This window comes from Sus scrofa, chromosome 6, assembly GCF_054392235.1.
Source record: "Sus scrofa isolate SSC_HxYL_T2T_F1_AM1 chromosome 6, Sscrofa_HxYL_maternal_Yorkshire_Landrace_v2.0, whole genome shotgun sequence".
Taxonomy (NCBI): domain Eukaryota; kingdom Metazoa; phylum Chordata; class Mammalia; order Artiodactyla; family Suidae; genus Sus; species Sus scrofa.
This window is the reverse complement of record NC_139388.1, coordinates 133,322,499-133,336,841: the sequence shown is the minus strand read 5'-3', so window position 1 is coordinate 133,336,841 and position 14,343 is coordinate 133,322,499. Positions and strand designations below refer to the sequence as shown.

The 14,343-nt window shown below is 43.7% G+C and overlaps 1 protein-coding gene across 9 annotated transcripts in view; it reads right to left on the bottom strand.

Annotated features, from left to right (window-relative positions):
- Positions 1-14,343, bottom strand: part of MCOLN2 (mucolipin TRP cation channel 2) — a 59,886-nt gene that overhangs the window by 9,393 nt on the left and 36,150 nt on the right. For all 9 annotated transcript variants that reach the window (XR_014807897.1, XR_002345107.2, XR_014807898.1 and 6 more), the window contains 4 exons: positions 8,911-9,023; positions 7,354-7,503; positions 4,819-4,920; positions 4,590-4,712 (listed from right to left, as the gene is read on the bottom strand). Coding sequence is in view for 4 of the 9 variants with exons in the window: in XM_013988837.3 (XP_013844291.1) it covers positions 4,590-4,712; positions 4,819-4,920; positions 7,354-7,503; positions 8,911-9,023 (488 nt within the window). In the remaining 5 variants the exon portion in view is untranslated. The remainder of the gene's footprint in view (positions 1-4,589; positions 4,713-4,818; positions 4,921-7,353; positions 7,504-8,910; positions 9,024-14,343) is intronic.

Genomic DNA, 14,343 nt, shown 5'->3' with positions numbered 1-14,343 from the left:
CTCAGTATATTGTAATAACCTATAATGGAAAATAAATCTGAAAAAGAATATATATGCATATATTTGTGTGTATATATATATACTGAATCCTTTTGCAACATACCTGAAACATTATAAATCAACTATACTTCAATTTTTAAAAAGTAGAGAGAAAAAAAGACCCAAGATAAGGGGAAATAAGATCCAAATGTGTTTCTAGTCTGGAAGGACTGCATTCATAGGAAATTGTTTTGGTCTTACAAGCTTGTAAGTCACTGGACAGAAGGTACAGCTGTCTCTTTGTTTCTCGTTCACTCAGCAAACTTGTTGAGTCCCTGCCATGCTCTATGCACCACACTGGGCATGATAAATGCAAAGAGAAATAATTCATGGTCCCTGCCTTCTGAACTCGAGCTAGAAGAATGGGACAGTGGTGCACAGTAGACATATGATAAATATTAAATGAATATCTCCAGGAGGAGACCCCATAGGTTCCAGGGACACAGTGAGAATGCAAGCATTTGTTCCACCAATGATAATTTTATGATTGAGCCAAAAAGAACTTTCATTTGAGTGAAAACAGAGCCTGCACTGGCTTATGTCAGAGAATGATGTAAGAATTTGCTTCAAGGGCTGGTGCTAAGACTGTCATGCAGCATTCAGGTAAGATGTTTTAGCCAGCCATTAGTTCTTCTGAACAAGAGAGGTGCTTGGCTAAAGCTTGAGGCCCCGAAAGCACAAAGATGTAACATGGATGCTGCTGAACTTGTACCTTTGGCATCAACAAAGTCCAATAGTTTTTCAGTGCTTTGTCTCCTTGTTTGCAAAATGGGGACAATGAATGCAAGACTATGGTTTATGCCTCGCAGTAAAAAGTCCTTAAGAAATGGCAAAGCCACGTTAGAGTAATGTTCTTCTAATCCTTACCTTGAATTATTAAACATCAACAGCGCCCAGCCTGCTGTGCCCAGACATTTTGAAAGAATATTTGTGCCAATGTCCATTAGTGCTGAAATCAAAGTTGACAGACCATTTCTTCAATTTTTCGTCTCCTTCAGTTGAACCATTGCAATCTGACTTCTAACAGGAAAACTAGAAGCTAAAATGTGGAATTCCTGCCATGCAAACAGCAGGGTGAAATTCTGGTTTTCCTGCTATCTCCTCTTTAGAATTTTTGTCTTTTTTTTAAAAGAGTTAGCTTCCACCCCCAAGGTTGCTATGATTCTAGAAATTCTAGAAAATGCTCACTATGGTGCCTAGTTTTTCAAGGCTCCAGGCAAAGAAGCCTAAAAGATCTTCTGATTCAATAGATACTGACTGGCAGAACCTGATAATTCTGACAGTTTGGATTCAGGTGCAGGGAGTAGTAAACCATTTCTAAGTGCAGATCCAAAGAAGAAGCAATGTGGAAAAGAAAAGTACAGAAGTTGAGAACCAGTCTGAAGGTTTTCTCCTCCAACTAACTAGTTTATTCATGGAATTAACTCAACTATACACTTCCCCCATATATCATCCTGACTACAGATGGGAGATAGATGCTATAAACAGACCTGAGATATAACTCTTATCTCTTCCCTCCTCCAGGGGAGAAGTAGAAGGCTGATGATAAGTTAGAGGCACAAGTCAAGAGATGAAACATCCAATATGGCAGCCACTAGCTATATGTGACTATTAAGGATAAGTAGCCAGTCCAAATTGAGAAGTTCTGTCAGGATAAAGTTCACAGCAAATCTCAAAGACTCAGTACCTAAGAAAAGGAATGTAAGCAGTATGGAGGTACCTCAGACAAATAAATATGGAACTACCATATGACCCAGCAATCCCACTTCTGGGCACATATCTGGACAAAACTTTCCTTGGAAAAGATACATGTACCCATATGTTCATTGCAGCACTATTCACAATAGTCAAGACATGGAAACAACCTAAATGTCCATTGACAGATGAATGGATTAAGAAGATGTGGTACATATACACAATGGAATACTACTCAGCCATTAAAAAAGCAAAATAATTTGCAGCAACATGGATGAAACTAGAAACTCTCATACTACGTGAAGTAAGCCAGAAAAAGAAAGACAAAGACCATATGATATCACCTATATTTGGAATCTAAATGAAACTTTCTACAGAAAAAAACAAACTCATGAACATGGAGTGCAGACTTGTGGTTGCCAAGAGGGAGTGGGATGGACTGGGAGTTTAGGGTTCATAGATGCAAACTATTGCATTTGGAGTAGATAAGCAATGAGATCCTTCTGTATAGCACAGAGAACTATATCCAACCACTTGTGATAGAATATGATGGAGGATAATGTGAGAAAAAGAATGTGTGTTTATATATGTATACATAACTAGGTCACTCTGCTGTACAGCAGAAATTGACAGAACAATGTAAATCAACTATAACAAATAAAAACCTAAAAAAAAAAAAGGAAAGGAATGTAAAATATCTCAATGTTTTCTATTGAATACAGGCTTAAGGAATATTTTAGATGCATTGGGTCCACTAAAACATATGATTTATATCAATTTCATCTGTTTCTTAAATTTTTTTTAATGAAGCTACTAGAAAATTTTAAAGTATACCCATGGCTCTAATTTGTAGCTCTGGTTAGATTTGTATTGGACAGTGCTGAGCCAGAATGTCCCCAGCTCACCCAGATTCTTTGAAAGGACACAAGCGATCATAGGAAACTGCAACCAGACTCACAAAGCAAATAACATCATTTTTCACAAGGTAACTTTGACACACATTGAAAGAAACAAGACTGATTACCTGCCCTTCTCTCATGGTTGATTTACCCTTGAATCAGACTAAATGCTCTTTCGCAGTAGTTTGTTTTAGATAATACAAAGAAAAGTCCTGGTCAAAGCGTGGGTATCGGGGTCAGGCAGACCTGAGTGTGCATCCTATCTCTGCCATTCACTAGCTGTACAACCTCAGGAAAATTATCTACATATTAAGATCCCTGTTTTCTGTCAGATGATAACAATATTTCCCCACAGAGCTCCTGGGAGGGTTAACAGTAGCAAAGGGAGTTAAAAAACACGGGCACCGTATCTATCCAGCACTTGAGAATGGTAGCTATTTTAGTCATATTCAAGCAACATTTTCCGAGCACCTTCCAGAATAATGATAGGGTAGGGAAGATGGAGGGCAAAGAAGATAAGGCCACTTGATCAGAGGCCTTGGAGTCAGTGAATTAAAGCTGAAATCCTTAGGCTCAGTATTTATTCCACATGGTGCAACACTGCCCTCCAGTGACAAAAATGTGGAGATGCACTCAGTGCATGAGGCAAGTGAGGGAGAAAAATGTAAATTTTCCCGGATACTAAAGACAGTAAGTTCTCCAGATTAGAAAGATCATATCAAAGAGCAATTTTTACTCATGAGTCACCTTTAAATCAGTGGAGTGGATTGGAAGAACAGTAAGATTATCAAGATTTACTATTAACTCAGAGATTGGCACTTTGTTGATTTTATAGTTTCTCAGATAGAAAAACGGTAATTCTCTTTGGATATATTAAATGTAACACATAAAGAGGAGGCAGCCTGGATATATGCCAAGTTACTAGGATTTATTTTAGTAGGACAGTACCGAAAGTTTGAGTTTTGTGCATTGCTCACTTTTTGTGAATAGTTTGTAAACCAGATTTGATAATGTTTTGTTGAATGCAACTATCGAGGTAAAAAATTAAGCCTGAGCTCTTATACCAGCATCAGTGCAATCCTTTACAGTTTTACTTTCTTTCTTGCAGAGCAGCTAAGCCAAGACAATAGTACCCTGGGCTGTTGAGGAGATTAAATGAGAGAGAAGACAGAAATGCTTGGCAGAACATCAAGTGTTAGCTGCTATTATTTTTATTTTCATTGTTTCCGTTGTTCCAACTGCCTGAGGCCCATGGAATGAAAACTATAAGATGCAGTCATTGCTTTTACTGGTTCTGGTTTGAAAACAAGGCCTACCTAATTTCATTTCCTGCAATATCTATAAAACAAATTTGTCATTTTAAAACAAGAACATCTGAACATAACTTTGATGTCCCTGAGATGCTGATACTGATTGAAGCCCAGTAATGGTTTAGAATTCAGATACTGATCTTTAATTAGGCTAAGATGACACTGTGATCAAAACCACATGCCAAGCCTAGATGTGTTATCATTTTAATCATAAACCAAATATGGTCATTCTGGGCAGTCTTTATCCTCCTCCATTCTCCTCAATTAATGTGGATGAAAACCCTAATACTTTATGATTTAGAAAGATTTTGTATACTTTTCCTCATTTAATTTCATCTTTATTGTAGTGATCTCATGTCCAAACACTTCTTATTTGATGACTGGCTGGGTTCATATGTGACCCCCTTTAGCCAGGCCCAGACAACGGTGAAATGTGCTCTCAAGTTTCTTGCAGTTATTGTTTCAATATCCTGAAGTCACTTCAATATCCGGAAAAGGGAAAGAGAAAGGAAACTGGTGCAAAGACACATGCTGACTGATGTCAAGGGTACTTGCTGGCGAAAAGTGGGATGAAGGGCACTGATGGAAACCCGCTTCTAAGGGTGTCAAGTGCCTTGTGTGGAGAAGGAAGAAGCAGGCTACCTACCTTGTTGTGATAGGGTCCTAAGACAATCCAGCCGCAGAAGGTGTAACCCAGATAGATCATCCCAGCACATGCGCAGAAGCGAAGAACTTTCGGCAGCGAGGCTTGCATGGTTAAAATCAGCACCTGAAAAAAAAAAATCAGCAGAATTGGAGCAATTAAAAGGTCGCTACTTAAACCCAAAGAAATGGACCTCAATCCCAGGGGTGCCACCCAGGAACCGCAGCCTTACGTTATATGCTTGGAAGTAACCCAAGTATCTGATGACGCCAACCCAGACAAGGAGCGTGGACGTTCCAAGCAAAATGCTGCACAGATCATAATTTGTGAGATTCTAGAGAATGAAAAAACAGACATATGGGTAAAATACTTTTCTCTCCTCAGCTTATGAACTTCACTTTAAACTGACTGGAGAAGAATGGGCTGACGGCCTCTCTACAGTGATTTTAAGAGTTCCTAAATTGAAAAAGGAAATAATAATACAATTCCAAATGTGTTTCTCATTTCCTTTTAGTATTTCAATTGGCTGAATGGAATTTTTGCATTTACCACTGACCTAGGCATTAAAGGACGCACACGAAGGGGTTTGTTCAATATCAAACAATACCTCCCAGCTATCTTTTTTTTTATTTTTATTTTTTAAAGGGCCTGCACCTGCGGCATATGGAAGTTCCCAGGCTAGTGGTCGAATCAGAGCCACAGCTGCTGGTCTATACCACAGCCACAGCAATGTGGGATCCGAGCCACATCTGCGATCTATACAACGCTCAAGGCAACGCCAAATCCCCAACCCACTGAGTGAAGCCAGGGATCAAACCTGCAACCTCAAGGATACTAGTTGGATTATTTTCCACTGAGCCATGACGGAAACTCCCCTTTCAGCTACTTTTGAAAGAAAACTACCACATGATTTGCTAACAGTTCCTGCCCTCAAGGACTTTCCAGGTCCAACCAAGGAGACACACACACAAGTGCAATTCTCATTCAATATGCTGCGTGCTGTGAGAGACATGGCCCAGCTTGTCCCATAGGACTGTCCACGGCATGACCCCTGATTGGTGCTGGGCCCAGGGGACAGGCTGGGAGAGCACTACGAGGGAATGGACAGAGGCTGAACAAGAGGGCTCAGGGCCTGCAGGGAGGCCCGAGGGAGCAGCACTGATGGGTCAGGGAGCTCTAGGGAGGGACAGGGAGGCAAAGCTAGGTGACAAGGACCCTGGAGGCCATGCTGGAGAAAAGCCACTTCATCCCCAAGAGGGTGTCCCCTGAGACAGAAATGATCATCACAGTAGGGCAGATCCTTCTAGAATAATCATTCTGACAGCTGTGTGGATAGCTCTGAAGGGTGTAAGGCCAAAAGCAGGACAATCTATAAGAAGACTGCTATTGCGGTGCAGGCCAGACAAGGAAGATGGCCTGGGAGCCAGAGCAGTCAGAAGAGGGAGCAGGGAGGTCCGTTAACGGCCAGGAGGAAATGCTGGTTAGACTTGCTCACTGATGGCACAGCACGGAGGGGAGCAGTCAAGACTTAAAACTTAGGGTTACCAAAGGGGAAATGTTTCAGGGAGGGATAAATTTAGGGGGTGGGATTAACATATACCCACTACTATACATAAAATAGGTAAGTGACAAGGACCTACTCTATAGCATGGTGAAATCTACTCAATATTATGTAATCACCTACATGAGAAAAGAATCTGAAAAAGAATGGATATATGTATAAGCATAACTGATTCATTTGGCTGTACACCTGAAACTAACACAACATGGTAAGTCTACTTTACTCCAATGAAATAAAAAAAAAAAAAAAAAAGACTTAGTTGTGAGATTAAATCAGCTAAGTTACCCAAGGTGTCAGGCATCTAGCAGTCACTCAAATGTTCCTGCCCTCACTTCCACCCATCAAAGCCACCATCATCACGGATGGGGGGACCTGGCTCTGGACATGATTGGTTCATGAGTCAGCTGATGCTTTTGCAGCTTAAAAAAAAAAAAAAAAAATATATATATATATATATATGAGTTCCCGCTGTGGTGCAGTGCATTAGGAATCTAACTGCAGCAGCTCAGGTCTCTGCAGAGGCACCAGTTTGATCCCTGGCCCAGTTGAGTGGGATAAAGAATCTGGCATTGCCACAGCTGTGGCACAGGTCACAGCTGTGGCTCGGATTCCATCCTTGTTCTGGCAACTTCCTTATGTCTTGAATGCAGCCATAAAATACATAAATGAATAAATAAAGCCCAAACAACCCATCCTCTCAAACTTTGGTTTCTATTCTGAAGATGTTGCCAAGTTTCCTGGAGTGTTTTCCTAGGAATATCATTTTCCATGAAACATCTGCTTCCTCATTTTCACTTCATGAGAAACCAAGTAAGAGGAGGCTTCAATTTTATGGGTGTGAGAAAAGAGGAAATGTGAGAATCACTGTATATCATCTGGTAGGTGAGGCCATCCAAAAAAGAGGGAGAACAAAAGATTTTTTTTTTTTCCTGCTTTTTAGGGTCACTCCTGCGGCACACGTAAAATTCCAGGCTACGGGTTGAATCAGAGCTACCGCTGCTGGGCTGCACCACAGCCACAGCAGTGCCAATTTGAGGCCTGTCTGTGACCTACACCACAGCTGATGGCAAAGCCGGATCCTTAACCCACTGAGCGAGGCCAGGGATCGAACCCTCAACCTCATGGTTTCTAGTCGGATTCGTCAACCACTGAACCACGACGGGAACTCCTGGAAGAACAACAGATTTTCAATGGGCTGCCCCTCACCTTGACTTTAATTTCCATTTTTAATATGGATCCAACTATAGTCATCAGGTCGCTGATAATCACCAGGACGTACCATCCATTGACGAACTCCCACTGGTCAGTGTTACACACGTGTCGCTTGTACTTCTCCAGGAAGAAATTTAGGAATCTCTGTGGCAAATATTTTAAAAAGCATTTCTTAGAAAACACACTGCCCTCTGGAAGAAGAAAAGCTCAGACTAGTGCTCTCACAGGTGCAACGAGGTGGCACTGCCTTTTCCTCACTGGGAGGGAAGAGATTCTGTCCCCCGCTTTTCCCCACCATCGACACCAGCGGGGGGCGAGCATAGGCCCTAACTAAGCCCATGGGACGCTGCGTGCTGTGCGGACTCCTGCAGACTCCTGTTGAAACAGCTAACACGGAGCGTATTTCATACACTTTACATATTCTCAGCTCTTTCAACCAAACAGCCCTGTGAAGTACCACGGGCCCTACCTCCCAGGGGAGGCACCTGGGAGTTGGGGGGCAGGATGCAAGCTGGGGTTCCAGTCCAGGCAGCCCCATTCCAGAGTGTGGGCTTCCAAGGTCCCCGCCACCCCTGATGATGGCAGAAACCGGACTCTGGCCTTGGATTCAGAGTATCCACGGGTGTGGTGAATGGGTGCGGGTAAGGGAAGTGGACCATCAACAAAATAAACCAACAAAGGTCAAGGACTGGAAAAACATGATGTGGACTCTTCTCTTGCTCCCCAAACGGCACTTTCTACCCCGCTTCTCCACCCCCCCAATCCCAGTCAGTGTTTCCATGATGCCAGACACCAGAATAAGACTGTGGGGAGCTGGGGTGTGTATTCACAAGAGCCTTGAGGCTAAAAAAGGTAAAAAGAAACTTGGGTGAGACGTTTAAAACTAATTTAAATAATAGAAGAAAACGTTTTTTTCTTCTTCTTCTTTTTTTTTTTAATCTTTTTAGGCCTGCACCCACAGCACACCGAGCTAGGGGGTCACATCAGAGCAGCAGCTGCTGGCCTACACCACAGCTCACAGCAATGCTGGATCCTTAACCCACTCAGCAAGGCCAGGGATCGAACCCACCTCCTCATGGATACTACTCAGGTTCCTTACCACTGAGCCACGAGAGGAACTCCCTAGAAGAAAGTATTTTATGCTTCCTTATAACTCCATTCGCCTCCTTGTCAAAATGATCTCTGATTTGCAGACAAAAGGTGAAACCCACACAGGGTATTCCTCTGTTCTTAAGGTCACTCTTGAATGAAAAGGGTCTCGTTTATTGTAGAAACATTCAAAAGCTTGAGAGTTCACCGCTGTGTATCTGTGCTAACCAGCTCAATTTTAAGCGGGATAATTGTCCGGCTCCACCTGACGTGCCATGAGCTTTGACTCACTCTCTGCTCCTCGGGTTGATGAATGCCTTTTAGGGGGGCAGTCACTCAAGGGAATCTAATTTAGTCAGGGTCCCAGAAAGGGCAGGATGACCCAAAGTCAGGGCCCTACCGTTTAGACAAATGATAGGCAGAGGTTGGGAGGGGAGGGGGAAAATTCCAATACACACTTACCTTTCGTAACCTTAGAGCAAGAACAATGGATCTTGTGCACAGAATGAGCGATGCCAAGCAAATCACAATGACAAATGCATCAAACACCAGGACATACTGAATATTTCTCTGAACTAAGAAACAAAAGCAGAATTCAAATGTCAAACACGCCTTACTTGGGAATAATTTCCAGACAAGATGGCAGCTGGAAAATAAGTTCAAATAGTAAATGCTTTGACATCAGAAACAAACCACATTGCATTCATTCAAAAGTTCACAAACAAGGTAATCAAGCCCCGATGTTAAAGAGTTATACATTTAGAAACATACAAATTCTTAATGGGTGTGCTCTAAATGTTTACGATAGAATAGAATTCAATAGAAGGTGGACCCCTTGGGCTCCTTTCAAAAGAGGCAAAACGACTGATAAACTCTTGAGTTCTTTTGCATAAAACCACAAACAGCAAGTTAGCCATTAAGGAGGGAACAATCACTTTAAAATCCCACGACCCAGAATCTCGTTTTCACTGAACCTTGCTATGTCCTTTCCCAGCAAAGAGCTCCAATTCAACAAACTTTTTCTGCATGTGGGAAAAATCACCTCACAGAATGAAAGTCAGGACAGGAGTAATCAGATTTTTGTCTTGGAACACAGTAGCACAGGAAAGGTACTGGAGGAAGATGAAACTGTAATCTTATCTTCTCTCAGGCTTCAGGGTGTTGTCCCAACCGTGGCTCTCCCCCTGCCCAGCCCCCTGCCCACTCCCAAGGTCTTGTCACCTGCTACCTGCTGCTCTCTCCCCACCCCCACCTTCTCTACCGGAACAACTCTCTCTCTCTCTCCTCTCTCTCTCTCAGGGACTTTGCACTGTACATGCTGATCCCTCTGCCTGGAACAGCACCCCCCATCACATGTTTGTATTGTTCTTTTTCAGCCTTGGGTTTCAGATTGAGTATCTTTCTCCCCAGAACAGAATTGCCTACATTCCCATTTCTATTACCTGCACCCCCACCCCCCAAATACCCCATCGCAGGACTGCCTACAAGTATACACACCCATGGCTCCATTTTGCTTGCTGGTCACTGAACTTGCAGCTGCCTCTTCAAAGACAGCACAGCAAGGAGCACAGAGACAGTGTAAAATGGGAAAGGACATGGTCTCTGGCGCCTGAGACCTGGGTCTGAATCTTGGCTCTGCATTCAGAGGCTGTGGAGCCTTGGGGAGGTTGCCTCAGTTTCCTGATCCAAAATATGGGTAGAATAAGAAAAAAAATAAACCTACATCCTAGGGCCGTTGTGAGGATTAAAATAAGTTCATATACAAAAGTACTTGGAAGAGCCCCATGCAAATAATAACACCAAACACTAAGAGCAGTTATTATATCATTCAATGTCCACCTCCCCTGGTACATGATCGGCTCTGGGAGGCAGGGACCAGATGTGTTTTGTTCAACACTATGGTGCCCACGCTTAGCTTCAGGATGCTTACAGCTAAAGGCAGAGACCCCAGCAGAACATAAGAAGACCACTGAACAATCCAGGTTTGAGTGAGGTCAGAGAAGGCTCAGAAGGATAAGGCACGAAGTAGCGAGAGATGAAGAAGAGCGATTCAACCTGGCCATTAATGGGACCTAGGGAGTGAGGAAGGACAGACCCAGAATGACTCCTTTTCTGTCTTGGGTCAGCTGAGCTCAGCTGGGACATTCGTGACAATGGCAGAAGAAACCACAGGTGTGGACTGAGCCACTCAAGAAAGACAACAGGGAGAAATGCAGACAAGGAAGGATGGGGGCAGAGGGCAATGTTTGGGAACCAGGAGAAGAGATGCTCTCAGAAACCAGATGGAGGAAGGCCAGGGGAGAGAGAAGTGCAGCTGGGGACAGGCAAGCTTCAGGAGAGTCTGAGGTTGGGGTGCTCTACAGCGACACCTCTGCGGAGAAGGCATTTGAGAGAAGGGGGCGAGTGTGTCCACAGATTTAGAAACAACAACGGTGTGAGTGAGTCTGGACAAGAGGTTGAGGGCAGCTCATCCATGGGTTACAAGCATGGCCAGCTAGTAAATGTGATTCACCAAGCAAATTATTTATCCTTGCCATAACTTGACCAGAACCCAAGACTTTTTTTTGGGGGGGGGGGACCCATGGGATGAGGCAGAGGGAACAGGGGCTGTTCTTGGGAAGAGGTGAGGGATCCTTAAAAATGCAAGAATAACAACGAGTATCTTTCTATCTGACTTATTACTAGAACAAAATCTCTTAAAACTGCTTGAATTGAACCTTATTGACAGATGAGAAAACAGAGTTCCAGAACTAGAGACATAAACCATCCCTCCTGATAGTGAAACCAGTATTATATTCTGTTTTAATTTGATTTTTTGAGCAGAATAGCTTGACATGCTATAGAGTGTATTTTAGGAGCTCCTATTGTGGCTCAGTAGGTTAAGAACTTGACTAGTATCCATGAGGATGCCAGTTCAGTCCTTGGCCTCATTCAATGGGTTAAGGATCCGGTGTAGCTGCAAGCTGCAGCGCAGATGGCAGATCTAGCTTGGATCTGGTGTTGCCATGGCTGTGGAGTAGACCTGTAATTGCAGCTTCCGTTCCCAACTGGGGAACTTCCTGGGAAGTCCTGGGAACTTCCATATGCTTTAGGTACAGCCCTAAAAAGGGAAAAAAAAGTATTTATAGGGATTTCTCTTGTGGGGCAGTGGGTTAAGAATCTGGCTTTGTCGGCACAGCATCTTGGGTGCCTGCTATGGCGTGAATTCCATCCCTGCATCCCTGGCTCAGGAACTTTCACATGCTTCTGATGCAGCCAGGAAAAAAAGAAAAAAAAGATTATTTTATAAATGTCATCATTGCTTTCTTTCTTTCTTTCCTTTTTTCTTTTTTTGCTTTTTAGGGCTGCACCGGAAGTATCACAGCATATGGAGGTTCCCAGGCTATGGGTGGAATCAGAGATATAGCTACCGGCCTACACCACAGCTCACAGCAACGCTGGATCCTCGACCTACTGAGCGAGGCCGGGGATTGAACCCACATTCTCATGGATACTAGTCGGGTTCATTACCACTGAGCCACCGTGGGAACTCCCATCATTGCTTTTTTATTCTATTGAAACTATGTTATTCCTACAGAAACATTTCCCAACTGGGTTTGTAAAACTAGTCTAGAGAGGTGTCTCTGGTAACCTGGTCAGGGAGATCCTATGTGACCCAGTCCTTCCAGGGCCCCAAGGAGTCTCCCATACACCACCACTGCCAGCTGTGGGACCCTGACCAGGGCTTCCCACACTTATGAAACTCCCTTTCCCTGGGACCTCGGTTTATACCACCCGCCAGTTGGGGGTCCTGTCCATCAGTACCTACCTCCTCCAGCTTCTATGTCCACATGGCCACATTTATAAAGTCAAGTTAAAGTGAGGGTGAGTGGCACACTGGAGATGGGTATTAGAAGTCACAAAGTTGAAACTTGAAGTTTATATGTGAAAATGGACAGTCCCTCACATTTCATCTTGCGATAACATAGGCAATGACAAGAAGGAGAGAGACCCTCAAGGCAGGAGCATGGATGTGAATGAACCTCAGAACGCTTTGCAAATAACTCAAGGACCCACCAGATGTCACCCCTGATTTTGTCTCACTCCCCCAAAGCCAGGCCAATCAATCCACTGGACAGCTTCCTATGCAGAAGAAAAAAAAATTCTGTTTCCCAAGCTGGTTCCCAAACTTCAGCTTTTTAAGACTTGTCACGTCATTTTAAATTTGTGCTCTCCTAGTGATAGAATCTGGTTTCTTAGGGCACAGCTCCGGGAGAACCATGTATAAATGCGGGTGTTTCTAGCAGTGAGACTGTGTTTCTCCTCACTGGCCACAGGAGGGAGCGAGAGCTCCTCTCTTCTGAACACAGACCAGGAAAACTCCGCAGTGCTCCATCTAAGGTGGGGAGGAAGGAGATGGTGTTCTGGCGTTATGGCAATCCTGTTTTCCTGATTTTTTTTTTTTTTTTAACCTTAGGGCCACACCTGTGGCATATGGAGGTTCCCAGGCTAGGGGTTGAATTGGAGCTGCAATTACTGGCCAACAGCCACAGCAAGGCCAGATCTGAGCTGCATCTGTGACCTATACCACAGCTCACAGCAAAACGGGATCCTTAACTGACCAACTGAGCAAGGCCAGGGATCAAACCTGCATCCTCATGGATGCTAGTCAGATTCGTTTCCGCAAATGGGAACTCCTGGCACTCCTGTTTGACTGACTTATTTGGTCAAATGACTATTCCAAACCACATTTCATACACAACAAGTGTTAGCTCTGTTCACACAAAATAGCTGCAGCCTCTTCGTGGACTTGGAAAATATGCATCTGATTTGTGCGTTCCCATTGGGGAGAATGTGTCTGCTGAGGAAGAGTCACCACTTTTTAACAGAAACTAAACCTGTGTTTTGTTTTGTTTTGTTTTTTGTTTTTTGGTCTTTTTGTCTTTTTTTTTTTTTTTTTTTTTTTGTCTTTTCTAGGGCCGCACCAGTGGCATATGGAGGTTCCCAGGCTAGGGGTCTAATCGGAGCTGTAGCTACAGGCCAAAGCCACAGCCACAACAACTCGGGATCCGAGCCAAGTCTGTGACCTACACCACAGCTCACAGCAAGGCCAGATCCTTAACCCACTGAGGGAGGTCAGAGATCGAACCTGGAACCTCATGGTTCCTAGTTGGATTCGTTAACCACTGAGCCACAATGGGAACTCCTGTTTTTTGTTTTAATTTTATTGGAGAACAGATGACTTACCATGTTGTGTTAATTTCAGGTGAACAGCAGAGTGATTCAGTTACACATATACATATATATCCATCCCTTTTCAGATTCTTTTGCCATATTTAAACCTGTGTATTCTTTTTGTTTTGGCCGTTGCATGCAGAAGTTCCTGGGCCAGGGATCAAACCTGCACCACTGCTGTAACCAGAGCCACAGCAGTGACAATGCCAGATCCTCAACCCTCTGAGCCACCTGGGGATTCCCTAAACCTGTGCATTCTGACCACAGGTGAGTCAGCTAATGGAACTACAAAGCCAAAACTTCAAAATCATTAAGACATATTATACAACTGAAAAGCAATAGGTTTGCAAAGGCTGCTTTCTGGGCCCTGAAGGCCTTCATCCCTCTCCTCTATTGCAGGCTCAGATCAAGTCGTACCTCTTCCAAGAAGGGTCGCTAGAATATACATCTCACTCTGCCCGCATCAGGATGAATCTTTACTTCCTTGATCCTCATTCCTCCTGGACCTCCACCACTTACTCCCGTGCAGGACATGCTAGAGACTTTATAACCTTGTGAGTGCCCCTTACGAAGGCCTTTTCTTTCTTTTCCAGAGCACCTATAACTGCTGCACATCAACTCTTGTTCTTAGTGCTCTGCTTTACATATTAAACCCATTTACTGCTCAACATCCTCCTGGAA